This window comes from Rhea americana, unplaced genomic scaffold (genome assembly GCF_003343005.1).
Source record: "Rhea americana isolate MKP2758 unplaced genomic scaffold, rheAme1 scaffold_132, whole genome shotgun sequence".
NCBI lineage: Eukaryota > Metazoa > Chordata > Aves > Rheiformes > Rheidae > Rhea > Rhea americana.
The window spans coordinates 2423195-2441358 of record NW_028185395.1 but is presented as its reverse complement, the minus strand read 5'-3'; the positions used below and the strand labels follow the sequence as shown (position 1 = coordinate 2441358).

Sequence of the window (18164 nt, the reverse complement as noted above, 5' to 3'; positions counted from 1 at the left end):
CCATTTAGGGCTGTTTTTACAGTGTGATACACAGAGACTTTGGTTGTAAAGAAATGATTAACAGTAACATAATCTTTTAAAAAAGAAAAAGTAACAAGCTTTTTTTTTTCCTTTCTTTTTTTTTTCTTTCCTCCCCTCTTTCAGAGTTCTAAAGCCTTTCTGAATGGTGCGGGTCGATTCAGAGTCCAGTCCTTAAACGTTAAGGAAACCTGCCAGTCTCAGGTAAAATGTAATCAATTATTGTGAAAAGTATGGAAAACTTACTCATGTGGAACAAACTCACATGGAAAATTTACAGTGGATTTACTATGGGTAAAAGGTGGTCTTTGTTTTAGAATGCTGAAGTCTATTTCCCTTTTCATATACAAATGTAATTCTGAACAAGAGAACTAAGCATTATCTAACTTAAATGCTGCAAGCCAAGCTGAGTTAGATAGCATGCTTACTCAGTTAGTTTTAATTTCCAATCTGCATAAAATTCCAGTAAAAGGAATGCATTGCAGAATATTCTGAATATTACACATTTGAAATCTTTAAACTACTGCTATTCTGTGTCCACTGTTTACCCTCTCACTTCTGTCCTTTATTAATGTAATAGATGTATGTGCTTACAGGATTATGCATGGAGACAGAGAGTTTTAAATATGAGCAGTTATTCACAAGAATCCTGCTTAAAACTTGTAAGTGTAAGTGCTGGTAATTCTCACTGGAATCTGAACTCTGCATTTGCCCATTCTTGGGTAAAAAGAAATGTTAACTTGTGATGAACGTGAAGTGAAAATCCATTTCAAATACTGTATTTGTATTCACTGCACTTGGCACATCCTATCCTGTGAGGATAACTTTTTTTTTTTTTTTGACTTCTTCAGACTTATACAGGAAAATGGAAACTTCGTGTTGTTTTTCATTCTTTGCCCACAGAATAATAATCAGTGTTGATGAAAAGATTTTGAAGTTCCTGTCAGGGAAACATTTTATTCATGATTTTGATTGACTCTCTTTGTATCTAATGGAACAGACTGTGTATTACTCCCACTGTACTCAGTTTACTCATGTTCATTTTGAACTGTTCAGGAACAGTCCCCAGCCCAGAAACAGTTCGTCAATGTTATTCTACAGCCAGCTGAAAAATAAGGAAGATGATGTAAGAATTACAGAGCTAAAATGTGCTCAGCAGCTTAGTAGACAAAAATGACACTGTTACCACTGTTTTCTAGTATTGCTAATTGGCACCTTCACAGTCACCTCTGCAAAGAGTCTGTGGACTGTGTGGGCAAAGGCAACGTACCTGCTTGTACTGACTGGTGTTCCCTTGTGAGCCCGACAGGGAGACAACGTTGACAATGAAGCACGAGAGCACTTGCCAACACTCCTGTTTGTTAATATTCGAATACTTTTTTTCCCTGCCAGATGGGTTGCCCATTTCTACTATGGAGTACAAATAAGGTTTAAGGAGGAAAAAAAAAAAAAGAAAAAGAAAAATTCCTGTTTGTCTCTGCTTGGGGCCCCAGTTTTTCTACTTGTGACGGAAGATCTTTCTTCTGTCAAAGTAGAGTTGAACATCTTTGCTTTTTGCAGTGGTTTTATTCCAGTTATGTTGAGCTGATTATCACTGTTAGCTTTTGTGTGTGTATAAACAGCAGATGGTTAGCATTTATGAGCTGGTATATTCCAAGCACACTAGAGTGGAAGCTTTTACTGATTTTTTGTTGACCTCTTCAATTATTATAAAAAGAAAGCAAATATTCAGGATATGCAGCGACTGAAAGCAGAATGTGTTTTTTGCCGTGTGACCTGAGTAACTCCACATGTTCATTACTACTTGTGTCAGTTTGACCTCTTAAAAATTATACAAAATTGAGAGATAATGAATCTTTCCCCAGAGATCAAGAGTGCACCATATGTCTAATCACTCTATCTGACAAGCTGACAAAGCTGAACAATGTTATCTCAGCCAAGTGCCAACTACTTTTTTTTTATCCAGATGCACAGCATAAAAATCTCATATTGTCAATAAATGTCTTCAGCGTGAGTTGCTAAATGAGGTATTTGTGCTTTAGTCACTTACACTTTGGTATTCAACCCTCTCTACTTTAATTGATTTAGAGCCACGTGTTTGAGAAATAAGCAGTATTACCTCAGACAATCCTGACTGGGTTTGTAGTGTAAGTGGTATGAGATTCACCCAATTGCTATCTAGACATACATTCTGTTGACTGCAGTGAGGAGCTTAGCTGAGTGAAGTTGTCAGCACTTTTTTAATATTAGCAGCTTTGATTTGAATTGCTACCATCAAAATAATTTAAGTTTTGAAGTTGCTGGAGTAATTCAGAAGATAAATATTGATGGAGTAACTCAGGTGCCATAGTGCCATTTTAGATGTCCCTACATGTTTTTCCTGTCTTCCAGTTCTTGCTTCAGTGTGTTGCAGGGTTACCAATAAATCTTGCATCCTATCTCCCAACTCTATACCAAATTTTTGGATGTCACATGGTAGCTTCTAGAATTATACTAAGTGTCCAGGTTCAGGCACCTGAGTGGTTCTCTGTCTTCTCCTAAATTGTGCTCCTTAAAAATAGGATTACTTTAGAATTACTCAGAGTAAAGTAGTAAGATTGTGTCCATCATATTATTTTTCTCCATCGGCTTACGAAATATTAATCAGAAAGTTTTCATCTTTGTAATTATTGCTGGAAATGGAATGATGTGCTATTTTATTTTTACTATTGTACAGCCAAATATGTGTTAAGTCTTAGTGAAGAATTAAACTCAATTCAAATGTGCAACAATTGAGAGAAAGAAAACTGTATGTAGAATATATTCATAGCCAATAAGGGAGCAGAACTGCTAAGTGTGGATAAAATTGAGAACGTATGTTTATGACTAGATTGAGATGACTTGCTTAACAAGTATTCTTAACAGATAGTGGAAATATTATTGAAGTAAAATAATTCCTAGTGCAAGAAGACAATTCAGAATTCAGTTCTTAGGTAATATTGGCAAAAACTGAAGACTCTTCTAATTTGTGGATTGCAGTGCTCAAAAGAAACAGGTGAAAAAAATCATCGATTGTTTAACATAAAGCACTCACTATCCATAACTCAACTGGAGAGAGGACCTCTATTTAAATCGATGGATAGGATGATATTGTGGACAGAGTCTGAAAAAGAAGCTTAATATTTGTACAGCAGGTAGATGATACATAGTTTTATAGAGAAATACGTTGTAATACCCAGTAGTTTTTTTGTTTCTAATTAGACCACCTAAATAGTGGTGTAAGGGAAGCCTGGAAATTTTCTTGTTAAGTCAGACTGAAATACATGTTTTTTTGCAACTTGAAGTCTCTGTTCCATAGAACAGAGACTTGATTGCATAAGGCAGTGTACATTCTCAGGCATAAAAAAACCAGGCATGTTTCTCTATATATACTTTATATACCCAAATCAAGTGATTTAAAAAGCCATAACTTTCTGTAATAAAAATACATACAACATATTTTAAAATGACTTTGGAATTATTTGATTACTTTATATGTGTTTTGATATATTTTTCATATATTGTTTCATATGTTGTTGCTGGGGGAAATTACAGGATTCAGAGATGCAGCATTTGCTTATTGACAGTGAAAACTGCACTGTGTCACTGAACTCTGGCACTTCAGTCCCTGCAGAAGGCAGACATGGGACATCAGCTATCAGCTTCCTTGGGGCCTTGCGAATACCTGTGAGTACATGTGCTCTTCTTGCCTGTTCCTCCAACAATCATATTTCTCATGCATTCGAGTGGAATGATAGATGACATTAACATTGCATCACAAGCTCTGATTGGCAGCTCTGGTCTATATAAAGCCATATAGTCTATATAAAGTGTTTTGGTATATGAGATGAAGTGCCTTCTCAGAAGGGAAGTGAAAATTGGTCCAAGAGTATCCTGTTCTCCAGTAAGCAGATGACATAAGGTCATTGGTAGAATCAGAAATTATGAATGACTAGATTCTAGTACCTGCATAGACTGATTTTTTTACGAGATGCGACTAATATACAGCCTGTAGTGTAAAAGTTTACAGATATTAACCTGATTTGAAAATATGCCTGCATGTCATATAGGGATTAAGAACGGAAGAGTAGGCTGAATCTATAAGCACTTGAGCTTATTTCTTCTGCATCAGAACTTCCTTCCGTGGCTTCCTTTTACACTCGTCAAAATTCTTTTAAATCTCTTCTATGGCTTATATAGAGAAGGCAGACAACCCAAGCGTTCAAACTGCTGGAAAAGGAGAGAAGGGAAGTTTACTTTAATTCAGGGACAGTCGGGCTGTTCTGGAGGGAGCACAAGTAGAATTGAACCCAAATTTATTTGGACCAAGGGTAAAGGTAGAGGAAGAAATCTCCAGCACCCAACTACTATATTCCTACATCATCGTGTTTTGTCCCATCTCACCTTCTATCCCAGCTGTTTTTCATGTGACAAAGTGAAAGTAATGAGTAGAAAAATTGCTGCTGCCACTTTGAAACTCTGACTCTTGCTCTATTTTTCCTGCCTGATGTTAGGAAGGGTCACAGCTGTATATGGAATCACTGTATTTGTGTATTGTCCCTGCAGATAACTGCAGTAAACCATACCATGGATTTTAAAAGTCCATCTCCAAATGAGAATGTTGGATGATGAAGGGAATGAAGATAGGTTAATTTGGCAGTTTAGTGCAGCTCTGTGCAGTAAGCACACCTTTCATATACCCAGCAGGAAAGAAGAAGGAACAAATAGGTATTTGTGTCTGTAGTGTGATTTTTGCCACTTAATGATTTGAAGGCCTGTGTCATACTGGTAACTGGCTATTTGTAAAGATTTAAACAACAAGTGAGAGATCTTAGATCTATCTAAAAATGCATCTAAAGAACACAAAATATGCCTTTTTCTCTGGTATATGCTCGAGTCCTGCTACACTGGTATGTATATGAAAAAAAACTTTACTTTGACAAAGATAAGTGATGTAGGTGTCCCAAACGCTTGCTGTTTATTTTAATGTTTTCTCTTTTGTCGATTCAGTACAATTAAGAGGAGAAAAAGTGTGTGAGTAGAGTACCACAATTTGCTCTGATTGTAAGCTTTGTACTTGCAAGAGAAGAAAGCTGCTTGAGTTTCCTTGAGAGAAAAAGAAAAGCCTAAAATACTACTTGGGAACAGTTTTCATAATGTACTTTGAAAACAAGCAGCAGCATATATCAAGGTTCTGACTTCCTATGCCCTTTTTTTCTCTTAGGGAGTCGTAGAATTCTCTCTCTGTCTTTTGTTTGCAAAATTGGTGAGCTATACTTTTCTCTTCTGGCTTCCTCTGTATATCACAAATGTAGGTAAGTATAACTGCAAAGAGAACAGAATTATGCCTAAATAGTGCTTGAAAATATGAGCTTAAGATAAATAAGAAAATAGCCTATTTCAGAAGTAGTAATGTTTATCTTTGGTACAGGAGCAGGAGTTGTGAGTCACTAACTGATATTTTTCTCAGTATTATGGCTTCAAAATTACGAGTGTTTTTCAAAAAAAAAAAAAAAAAAAAAGAGAGAGAGAGAGAGAATCTGGCTCAGCAGTTCCAACCCAAGTCACAGGGGTGTGGCTGTGGCTCTTAAGAGACAATCAAAAAAGTTTACTTTATAATCATGTTTTTAAATAATTGAAGTGCCTTATCCAAACGTGTACCAAAAATTTAAATGAGCTTCTTCATCTATTCACTAGTGCTATTTTCTTTTGTGCTGTAGAGTACAGAGGAAAGAATTTTCCTGAACTAGAGAGACTGTTGTTCTTGTGAGTCATCATGTAGCTTTAAACTCCCAGCTACCTATAAAGGTCGTAGTAAACGAGTGTAACAGTATCAACCACCAGAGAGAGACAGGTTAAATGTTACAGGAAAATGCACAGAGTTGCAAATACTGTAGCTAAAGTCTGTTATGTAGACTCCAGATAACCAGCGCTCCTGCGGGAGGAGGATACCTTGAAGGCAGCTGACTTTTAATAGAAGGATTGATGATACTTAGCACAGTCTTTCCATCTCTGCTTTGGCTGGTTCATTGTTGGTGAGGTTATGGTAGTGCCACTGACACCACTGTTTTAGCACGTATTTCTCTTTCAAGTATTTTTCTGAGAATTCAAAAAATATCAAAGAACTTAAGAAATTCAGTTCCTTTTGAAACTTTAGACTGAATGTAAATATATACAAACACTGGTCCTCACTGCTCATGGCAAGCAGTGGAGTAGAGGAAATCATGGTCTTTCCAGAGTCCCCATAAACTATGCAGTATATGCTATGCCAAGCAGGGGGCTAGATGTAATCTAATTATGAATATTACTGGTCATAACTGGCCTCCAGAGCAAGGCTCAGTAAGTGATCCAAATGTATGCTAACTGTGTTTTTAGAACAAAAAGCTTAACTTACATGCATTTGCTACCTGTTTATGAATCTGGCTGCTAATACAGAATATGTCAGAATATTTTTAGTTCAATGACTGATTAGCCCTATTGCTCAAACTTTATCAATAGTTACAGTGGTAAAATGCTGTCATGTAGCGTAATCGTATCCAAAATCGTATCACTGAATAACCAGTTATGATATATTCTTACATGTCATACGTATCAATACGTAAGAACACCTTGTGATAGCTTGTTCCTATGAATAAACAATACTACTGTAAGATATTCTTACCCTAGCATGAAAAGATTATACTGAGGACTATATTTTTTTTGTAGTCTTGAAATGAGACAAATGTTTTACTTCTGTTACTAGAGCATCTTGATGCCAAAAGAGCTGGGGATCTTTCCACACTGTTTGATGTTGGTGGAATCTTTGGTAAGTTTAATATTTCATACTTAGTCAGACCAGTTTAGAAACATTTGTGGCATACACAGCTGCTTACATGTATTAATCTTCTGTCTTACATCCACTGAAGAAGAAAGGTGCTTGGTTGAAAGCTGGGTTGGACACTGAGAGTGTAAAAGTAAACATTAAGTAAAACATTAATTGAACAAACCACTGAGCTAATGATGTTGTCCACAATAGACTATAAGACAGAATCTTTCAGTTCCATCAGTTCTGGAAACAGGTCTTTGTCACTTCAACTGTCTAAATATGTTCCTTTTTGTACCCTATGGTAGCACAACTAATGCAGTTTTACAGCTGTGTATTTTTCTGTAGGCAGATAGGTGAATAGCCACAGTTTTTTCTTGATGTCTGAAGCTGCTGTATGTGATAAAACAAGAAGATTGTAGTAATAATAATACCTCATAAAAAAGCAAAAAAAAAAAAAAAAAAAAAAAAAAAAAAACACAACAAACAAACAAAAAAAACCTATTGTTAACCACTAAATAATAAAATTTTGTCCTAGTGTAGAAACAGTACATCCCGCAATAGCACAAACATCATCATCTTGATGTCCAGTTGCTTCACCACCCCCACCCATCCCCATTCCTTTATAGAAAGCCCTATGTCAGTCTGTGGGGAAAATGAAGCTCTCAATGAGAGAAGTTTCCCAGGATCAAGAGTTGTGTGGTCCCCAGTGGTTAAAGATGCAAGTGACAGGGTGTTCTGCAGCTGTTGCTCCAGTCTTGGGCTGGATGTCCCTTGCACCATCCCTCGCTGCTCAACTGGACAAGTGAGGTGGGTTACCACACAGCTGGAAGCCAGAATTCATAGTGCCTTAGAGATCTGGGTGACTTTGTTCAACAGTCTCAAGGGACATCACACTACACTGTGTATCCAGGCTTGACAAGGGGGCAGGTGCTGCTTGAACATTCGGAGTTTAAATATAAATTCAAATGGGACATAGGCACTTTGGAGTTGGGCAGCTGGTAAGGGAGAGGAAGGCCCAACAATAGGTACAATCTGGGAATCCAGAGAACTTTCTTTCCTCCTTTTGGTAGCTCCTACCTTTTGGTACCTCCTTCCTCCAGGCCTTCCAGCCTACTCCACCCATGTGCAGCTGCCATGCTCTGAATATTGCTCCTGTATGTAGTCATTGGCAAGCACAAGAAGCAGGGGGTCTTAAACAGCCTGAGGTGACTACCAGGAGAGAAAATAAAAACTTTTTTTTTTTTTTTTTTTTTTTTCTCCCCAGCATGTGGAAGTGAAAAATCATAGTTTCCTCTGGTTGTTGTGTGACATGGACAGAATACGGCATTTGACACATTGGCACTGAGCTTATTTTTGCATGTGAGGAGTTAAGGAACTGGATGTATAAGGTCTTTTTCAGACTAGCTGGATGTCAGAATGGAGCCCCATAGAGCCTGGTGCAAAGGCATTCTGCATTCAGAAGCAATAGAACAGTGTTTTCTAAATATTTCTTCCCCCTCTTTGCCCCTCCATCCACGTCATCCTGGCTATTCAGTTGCCCTTGGAGTAAACAAAAAGGAAGAACTGTTTGCAGCAGTTACCCTACCAGGTCTGATGTGGAAGATAATAAGGTTACTACTAAATACAAATTATATTGTCAATCCACAGCCCTGTACTGTTGCGTACAAGTTCACATTAAAAGCTGTACTATATTGTTGTAATCTGGGTTGACTTTCATTAAATTTGTCTGATATTTTGTGTGTAAAGCATGCACGGAGCATGCCCATCATATCTGTCTTTTCTTGCAGGTGGAATTTTGGCAGGCCTGATTTCAGATCGACTGGAGAAGAGGGCGTCTACCTGCGGAATGATGTTATTGCTGGCAGCACCCACAGTAAGAGTTTGACCATGCATGGATTAGACTTTGTCAACATTGTACATAGGATGTTCTGAAAACAGACTCTTCCAACTCAAAAATAAAAATTCATGCTGGATTCAAAGTTGGCATGAAAAATTGAGTATATGAGCAGCTGTAGAGATTTGGGCTGGCTTTACTAAACATGTTCAGTGCATTGCATGTTACAGGATTCTGTGGAAAATCTATTACTGTTTTGTAAAATGCGCTGTCCAGCTTTTAGCCAGAATTTTAGCTGCTCCAAGGACAAAAGTGCTGTGCTATTACTACTGGAAAACTGACAGCTGTATGTATGAGGTGCATTTTTCTTTAGGAGTTTCGATGCTAATGTGAGCAGTATTCTGTGCTTTGTTGACACTGGCAGATTGAGAGTTTAAAATTGAATGGTCTCATCATGTATTCCTTTCTTCTGAGAAGAGCAGCAATACTAGAGAATAGGAGCATACCCCTTATTTCCTTCTCCAATTCCATCAAACAACCATCATACTGTTGTTTAACAGAGTTTTGTAAAACCTAGGAAATCAGAGCTACTTTTCACACAATACCACTTAAGATACTTTTTAGTTAACATGAGGAAAATGGAGTCCATAGGATTAATCTTTATGTTTATATTCTAGCATGTCTGTTTTTTTCATCTTTACCACAGTTGTACATGTTCTCTGCAGTCAGTAAAATGGGCCTTGAGGCTACTATAGGTGAGTATTTGCTTCCTGTGAGCATCCCCTACTTGTGTGGGCCAGTTTGGTTAGACTTCCCCCTCTTCCTGAACACCAGGATCGATAAAGGTTTTGGGAAGTGCCTTTTGGCTCAGCCCTATCTTCTAATATATTTGGGAATTCCTCTCATGGAGTAAACATTGCAAAAATGTATGTAACGTTTCCTGCTTTCCCAATTCTGGAATGGGGTCAGGGGAGGTAAGGGAAGATCTAAACTATTTGAGAACTGCAGCAATGCCATCTGTTCTAGTTGGCATCCATTCCAGGCAACTCACATTTCCTCTTCTTTGTCCAACTTCAACAGTGATGCTACTTATCAGTGGTGCCCTGGTGAATGGTCCTTACGCACTGATCACCACTGCTGTCTCTGCTGACTTGGTGAGTTTGTCTTTCTCTGTGTTTCTAATGTAACAAGTTTGGCCTCTGGAGAGAGTCCTCTGACTTCTGCAGAGTGGTCAGTGGAGGGCTGTATTGTCCCAAAGCAAATAGATAAGGAGCTGATTAGGCAGAGCATTGAACTCAGCAACTGAGATTGCTTTAGAGTTTGTGTGTTAGCGTGAATTAGTCTAATGCTTGTGAGAGGCTTCTAAATTATCCTTGCCTTCTAACAAGAAAGACCAAAGATGGGATATTGTAGATGAGTGCTAAATATAATAGATAAATGTGAAGATTGCATGCAAGGCCAAGTCTCTATACAGATGCCATCTCTCTGCTCCCTTTCATATTTTGCATCTTTAAACAAGAAGGGGCCATGTGTCTGTGTGTATGAGATGAGCTGGAGACTTCATTCCCATCAGCACAGAAAGCTAAGCTTGGCACATAGCTTTACTTTTGCCCATGCTACCCTCTACCCTTTCTTCTATAGTTATTTTAGCTGCCTGCGGTTCCAGTTGGATAAGATCTCTCAGTTACAAATACAGTGTGAAAGCACTGATCTTGGTACCTTTCATTAACTAGGCTTGTGAAGGTTACTTTCAAAGGTACTGGTTCATGAGGGCACAAAGCAAGAGACAAAAATTCTCTAACAGCAAACACACTAAACACAGGAAAAGGAGCAGGAGTACATCCACACTTCCTCTGAAGCCCTATCCTTGTCCCAGAGCTTTTGGCAAGAGAAAGGAGGCCACATGCGTTGCCCATTTTATCCGTTGCCTTGTAAAAGGGACTGCAAGCTAGAATGGTACAAGACATCACAAGACCCGTACCTGTTTCATGAGAAGAGAGTTGAAACCGTTAGATAATTCCTCAGATATCAACAAATAACCGTCTGACATGAGCAAAAGTAAAACACTAATTACCTTTACTATGTTTTTGTCAGTGTGCTGGAATTAGAGCTATTTTATTTTCAGTTCTCTAAGCTGTTCAGTTTTTCTGTTTTTTTTTCTTTTTTTTTTTTCTATCCAGCTACTAAGCCATTCCTGCTTGTTTTGTTCCGAAGACCTGTCTTTTAAAATTGGAAATGAAAAGTTTCTTCTGGTTCAAGAATTCTCTGAATGAACATTTTAGTTTATAACTGTAATTCTGGTACTCCAGTATTCCTGTTTGTGGTAGTGATCTTTTTCTGTTGTGCAGAGCTTTGAGTTACTAGAAGGGGAAATGATGGCCACAAATACAGCCTTGTAGCACTGAAGTATTGTCCTTGCTACTTGAATCCACAGTGTGCAGAACAGAAAGCTTTTTTGTTCTTGTTTTTTAAATAATGTGATTTAATAAAGGAAAATGTAAGCAATAGATTGATGGATTGGAGGGCTTCTTTAAGTAGCAATTAAAGGATCTGAGCTTGGATATTTAAGGCAACTTCATAATGTGCATCTGTTGTAGAGGAGTGTGAAGTAGATGCCGTTGTAGGGACTTCTTCATCTCAAAATGGTTCTAAGCATTCTTTGTCACGTCAGGGTACCCATAAAAGCCTGAAAGGGAATGCAAGAGCCTTGTCCACGGTGACCGCAATCATCGATGGAACAGGATCTGTAGGTAAGCCCGACCTCTGAGGTAACCTGCCTTAGTCACTGTAGGATCCTTAGCCACTAAAGGATCTTTGTGAAAAGGGGTTCTGTCCGTTTCCCGTTTTGCCAGGATTCAATACAATTTTGGAAGTAGGCAATAGAACTAACCTAGCCTTAAGCCTCCCTAGTGGTCTCAAACCTGATGGAGGAAGCAAGAGGGTGGTAGACTGATACTAGGGCACAAATGGCAAAAGTGAATGCCATGGGGCTGCTTCTGAGGTCAAGGATATTTTAATCATGCCCTTTGCACTGGCATGTGGAAGGAAATTCAGTTGGATTCATCCTCATGCTGAATGGGCCTTTTTTTGAGCCAAAGGATGGTATTTCTAAAACTTACAGTCTTCTAACTTCGCCTGTGTTAGGTTCCTCATTGGCTTGCAGCTATACTGACAATGTCTTGTGTTTTCTGGGTCCTTCTAACATATAAGGTAATACTGAGTTAACTATGTGGAGAAATTGATACTCTAACTCAGGATAGCTGTCTTTCCACATAGTAAATCTTACATTGCATCATTTTGACACTCAATATCAATACTGTATTTTAGGTGCGGCTTTGGGGCCTCTCTTAGCTGGTCTCATCTCCCCATCTGGTTGGAACAATGTGTTTTACATGCTGATGGTGGCAGATGCATGTGCCTTGCTAGTAAGTCTAAAAATCCGATGTAGTTGTGATGTATTTCCTTTATGCCAAGCTATTTATATTAAAATGCAGATTTTCCTTTTGCAATTTCAATACGCTCTCCTGTAAAAACTTCCATTCCATTGTACAGGCAGTTTAAAAATAAATAGCAAAGTTACTTGTTTTGAAATTCTCATCTAATTTTAATCAGAAGTGCAGATTAGTTCTGATGCACTCCAATTTCTGCACAATGCACATAAGTAAATTGCTGGGTGAGCAGATTAGCAGGCATAATTGTAAGTAAACCTTTCTATATAGGCCTAGAAGATGCTTGAGATTCTGCTCACAGAAAAATTACTTTTACTTTCTTTAAAACTAGTTTATTGAAGCGGTTATAAACATTTTGCTACGTTGCAACATTAACAAAATCACTGTGATAATGAGACTATTGAAAGTTAATACACCACATTCTCCAGATGGGCCCTAAAACTGCTGTACTAGGTCAGACCAAAGTTTGGCATGCTAAGTTTTAACAGTGACCAAGAGCAGATGCTTAGGGAAGAAGTATGGCATACATATGTTGACTTACTAAAGAGTACATCCATTTCTTTTTTGTCCTGATTAAATTGAAAGTATCATGGCTAGATGATCTGAAAAGGGTGGGTTTTTTTTGTTTTTTGTTGTTTTTTTTTCTTCTGACTTGCACTGCTTTGGTTTAGAGAGGAAGGAAGACAGACACAATATGAGACAATGAGAGTCTTTCTGTACCTTTAAAGTCAGACTTGCTGCATTACAGATAATGGAACCTTGGGGTTACATTTTTGTTTGCCGTGGATTTTTCTGACAGGCATCTGAACTAGCTTCGTGTCTGTTCTCCTCCAGTAGAGCAGAATACTGCTTTGACTACCTCAAGTCTCCTGAAGTGTCACTTGCTTATCTCCTCCTTTTGAAGTCCTGAATGGAAGTGCTCATAAAAGGGCAGGGTGTCTGTGAGAGACTTAATAAATACTTCTTCTCTCTACTGGCTGTGCCTAGACAAAATGCCATGCCCACACAGTATTCTGCTGAGCTGCGTACTGTCTGTAGAGGTGCTAATGCTGAGTCTGTCGGACCATGGTTTCCTAACACAAGAAAAGGAAGAAGTTTGCTTTGAGTTTGGATTGAGACTTTTTTTTCCCCCCTCTCTAAAGTCAAACCCAAAATTTTAAATCATTTTTTTCCCACACTTAAGATGTGAAATCTCTGGAAATTAATTAATTAATTTAGACAGTAATTGAAGGGTGTTCCTGGTGGTAGTCAGCAGCTTTATAAATCCTGATTTGTACAGTTTTTAGTTTTGTGTTCCCAGCTAAGGACTTCCATGCTCTGGAGTTGGAGTTTGGGAGTTTGTTGTAGTTTTTCCAAGCAGACTTAAAGCTCTGGGTTTTTCTTCTTTTGTAGGTATTTATTAAAAGCAAACAAGCAAATCCTACATTTCTCTGCAGCATCTGTTAAAATGCCTTTGTAAAGCTCTCTGCTTCTGAGGGGGTTAACTCTGTGTAGTTGAGATAAATCTTGCTTTTTGTAATTCTTGGTCTGCTTTTCTCTGTTCTTTGCAGTAGAACAAATAGATGCCAGTTTTTTGGCTGATAGTTCTTCAAAGATACCTGGATATCTTACATGGATATCATACACCTCTAAGCTGTTAGGTATAACTTTTTAAAACACCAATGCTTAAAATAGTGAGGAAACTTCCATTTATGGCAGTGAGGCTCTGAGAATAAGGAACCTTGTAACAGTGAGGAACCCTCAAAGTTCTGTCTGTAGGAATCCTCAAATCTTTGGTTTGACAATCCTAATCCTACATGTGCAAATAAGCATGAGTGAGTTAACTCAGACTAAGTGTGTGATTAAAACTTTTCGCGCACACAGGTTTTTCAGAATAGCACCTAAAATGCAAATTTTGGAACATGTCAGTATTTGCCATGTTACCATGTTTTCTTAAAGTCTTGGGTTCCCTCTGCTGGTTTCTTTACAGCTGTGCTGGTAAAGTAACCTTGGAAAACCACTCAGGTTTTGACACACAAATGTGAAAGAAAATTATTTGCCTCTTGGCTGTTTTCAGTGTAGACTCCTCTTCCAAACTTTTTTTTTTTTTTTTTTAAGAAAAAAACAAAAAACTTCGAACATTACAGGGTAATGTTTCAAATGAGGTATTTGAATGACAGTGTCCATCTTATCTTAAACCTTAGCCCGTTGGTGTATCTCTGTAGTTATTAACACAGATACTGTTACTATTTTTACAGTTCTTACTCCGTCTTATACAGAAGGAACTCCGGTGTAATGCAGATTATACCCTGTAAGTATTATGTATGACTATTTCTGTATAAAATCAGTTGAAAAACACATTACCCATTGCCCCATAATATCTAGAAGTAGATGGAATACGCTAACATTTCTCTCTCTGCTTTATTTCTGCTTCAAAAGAGTAATTTCATTTTGATACTTTAAATCATGGCAATTTCTCTTTAAAGCATCTTATTTTGAAAGCAGATTTTGCTGCCATAGTCTCTTGGTTTTGCTTTGTGGGATTTTTGTTTGTTTTTTGCATATGTGATCTTTCTTGCTTTCATCACAGATTATGCACATGGGGAAAAAGAAGCTATGTGATTGCTTGGTTTACATTTTTTAGTGGTTTGAAATTTTTTTTTGTCCAAAAGATCTCCTTAAAGAAAAGAGTGGCTCTGAATTTGTGTTGATTTGAATTGAGAAAAATTTGACCAAATCAATTGGGTTACACTGGCCTAAGCAAAAAAATATATATATATATATATATATATATATATATATATATTATATATATATATATATACACACACGTACACACACATATACACACGTACACACACATATACACACGTACACACACACATATATATATATATATATACATACATACATACATATATATAAATCCAGTGTAGTTTTGGAGGAATAAAATGGATGGAAAATAGAAAAATACGTAGCAAGGAATGGCTCCTACATTTTGAAATTAGTAGCTGTTATGTCTCATGCATAAAATTTTCCTGCCTAATTACTGTTCTTTCCTAGCTTTAAAGAACACTGAGCTGGGAGACTAGACTTGGAATAAAGACTGTGTAAGTGATCAGAACTCTTCCCTGGAAAAAGCTTTGTGGAATGCGCTACTCTGTAGTTAAGAGATTCTACTTGGTGAAGAATTTTGCACATTTACCAGAAGCAATTTGAGAAATGCAGCTGGTAAATCCCTGAAGCTCTTATTTTTGCACGTGAATAAGTACCTCAGGATAGCAACTATTCATCAGATGGAGAAACAACAACTTTGCATAGCTGCTAGCAGAGCGCCTCAACTGAGCCAAAGAGAAATACCAAGTGCCTTTTCTTTCTTTTGATAGGATGTTTTTCATTAAATTCTTAAACTTTGTATTTTCAAAAAACAAGTCAACAATAGAGCACAAGGAATTTGAAATTGTAGCAGTCTGGCCGTGGAATGTCCCAGTGGTATTAGAAATATTGGTAAGCAAAGTATCCCTTATGTCACCTTGTGCACATCGAGGGCGTCACTTCATAGAGGACAATACCAGCTAGCTATTAAGATACACTACTGTAGTGTTTTGGAGCTGCTCAGACAATGATAACCTGACCATATCATTAGATATTAACTACAGTGCTAATTCTGATCCCAAGGACAATATTTGATGTTTTTGCAGGTAATGAAATGGAATTTATAATTGCAGTGTACTGCAGTAAGCAGTTTTTACAGACTTTCTGAATGGATGTTAGTCCTCAGTTAGGACTGTGTAAAAAGGAGTCCTAAGCTGCAAAAAAGCTGGTTGTGAGTCAGAATTTCCAGTAAGGGACTCTAATGATTTTCAGGGCATTATAAACTGGTTGTGCATAGGTAACGTTACAGTTGTGCTACTCTTCTAGGTCAAGTTGAAATGAGAGGATGTTTCTTTGAGGTGGGAGAGAGCTAGAGAACTGCAAGCAGTCATATTTCAGTACTGCATTATTAGAAAGATTAGCTGTTTTAGTGCCCAGTGCCACAGTGATCTCAACTGTGCACTCTGATTTCTGTGATGAGGTATGCACATGGAAGTCATTTTCAGATCAGGGCCTTAATAACCAGAAATCTCTTTCAAGTAGCTAATTTCAAGTGGCTCTAGATTTCGGGTTCAGAGCCAAAATATTTATATATGACAAAAGAAAATGTCCTATGTGGTAGGTTGTAAGAGAACATTTCAGTAACTAGCGTTACCCAGCAAATAGAAAGATTAACATCTTCAAACATATCATTTCTTCGTACAGCTATCTCCTTTGCTAAACAGATGTTTCTGTGATTTTTTTTAAGATGTGCAAAGTAAAAGATTTTTTTTGTATGAGGTGTTTATACTTAGATTACAAAGGTTAAATAATTTAAACTGTGTATTATTCTTGACTATTTATTAAAGCTGTAGGCACATGTCTTGTTCTAAATGATGCTCTAAGTTTTGTGAAATAATGCAGTAGTCTTTATACTTGATCAACAAAACAGCACTCTCTAAAATAGTCCTATAAAACATATGGAGAAATATCTCATGAGCTACTGGTGTTACATGCCATGACTTGGCACATTAGTGAATTTTCAGGGCTGTTTTGTAATGGTGCAGTCTTTGATCAGGATTTGATTCAGTGTATACTTTATGCTTAACTTGAAAAGTATGTATTCATTTTTCTGTGTTTTGCTGCACAGAGATACAGGGAACACCTCAGTCCCACAAAGGCTTAAGGCTTGTACCAAAGTCCTCACAAATTAGTGCCCTATGTAGGCTTTGAGCTTTGAACATTTAGATGAATGGTTGACTTCATACTGTACGAGTAAACCTGTTGATGGTGGGAATATTTGACATGCACAAAATGACTTGCGTTTGTAAATTTGTTCTGCATTTGGGCTTTAGACTGTAGTTTAATGCAATGGAGAGTTCTGCAGCAATGTTGCTTGAAGACATTTCCATCCCAGTGCAGTGGCACTGCACCCTCTGTTGGCCAGTCTGATTGTTGGTGGGACCATTTACCCAATTAGGGAGCTAGTCTAGCCCATGATGGGGAAAAATAACACTGCAACCCCAAAACAGCTACAGTGGCACAACCTCAAGGGCTGTGAGAAGAGGGAAGACTACTTTAGCTGAAGATGCCAATCTCTCTTCCCCCCCAAGAAGGTACATAGAACTATACACTCACCTATCAAAATGATTAGTGCTCTTAAAGTCTACTTTGTTGAGATTTTGTGAGTCTGTTCCCCGTGAACTGAAGTCTTAGGTTAAAATGCTTTTAGTTACATTTAACGGTTACATATTATAAGGATGTTTAATTATGTTTTACATATTTTAGTTGTTGGGGCTGCTGCTGTTATTTATATATTTATTTGAAAAGCTTTTGCACTGCATTGACTCGGATATGGGATGATGACAATGCTGGGGGTGCTGGGCTGTATCTTCCTTCCATTGATTGGAAGAAGGAATTAGGACTCTTAATATGCTGATTTCTCTTTCCTTGCTAACAGGCAGCATTTTGGTTCCTTCCAGTTGTAAATTTGTTGGACAAAAATATAAAGATTGTTTTTCTTTCATAACAGCCTGAAAGATCTCCGAAGTTCTGAAAAAAATGTATGTTTTGTTAGTATTGAGTGTCAGTACTCATTCTTCTGGAAATAAATAAGATGACAAAACGTTCTGTATAGAAACGTGAGTGACCAGTAGGTAGCGCTGAATTTAAATATGACTGCGAACTTGTTTGTTTTTAATGCTGGTTATTGTGAATTTTAACTATTTCTCTCCTGTGTTGAATAAAAATGCATTCTGCTCTAAAATGACGAATATCCATGAAGAAATGTACTGTTTCTTGGTTGTGAAAGAATGGCAAATCTACTGCGGCAGGGCTCATATACTTTGTAAGACTAATTGAAATGGTGTTTTTGTTAGGAGAACAAATTAAGAATTTTTCTTTTGAAAACAAGACCCTTCACAACTGAATGTGTAATTTTGTCATTCGATGGTTCTGAGGATTGTACAGCATCATTGTTCCCAATCAA

General features: G+C 37.6%; 1 protein-coding gene across 1 annotated transcript in view; it reads left to right on the top strand.

Moving 5' to 3' along the window:
- The window catches only part of SLC37A1 (solute carrier family 37 member 1), a 40012-nt gene extending 22070 nt beyond the window's left edge, over nt 1-17942 (top strand). Inside the window, exons 10-20 of the mRNA XM_085297950.1 lie at nt 145-222; nt 3592-3723; nt 5261-5351; nt 6779-6841; nt 8629-8714; nt 9382-9430; nt 9756-9829; nt 11347-11425; nt 12003-12100; nt 14362-14414; nt 15167-17942. Of these exons, the coding sequence (XP_085154076.1) occupies nt 145-222; nt 3592-3723; nt 5261-5351; nt 6779-6841; nt 8629-8714; nt 9382-9430; nt 9756-9829; nt 11347-11425; nt 12003-12100; nt 14362-14414; nt 15167-15182 (819 nt within the window). The 3' untranslated portion in view covers nt 15183-17942. The remainder of the gene's footprint in view (nt 1-144; nt 223-3591; nt 3724-5260; nt 5352-6778; nt 6842-8628; nt 8715-9381; nt 9431-9755; nt 9830-11346; nt 11426-12002; nt 12101-14361; nt 14415-15166) is intronic.
- Nucleotides 17943-18164: the final 222 nt, after the last annotated feature.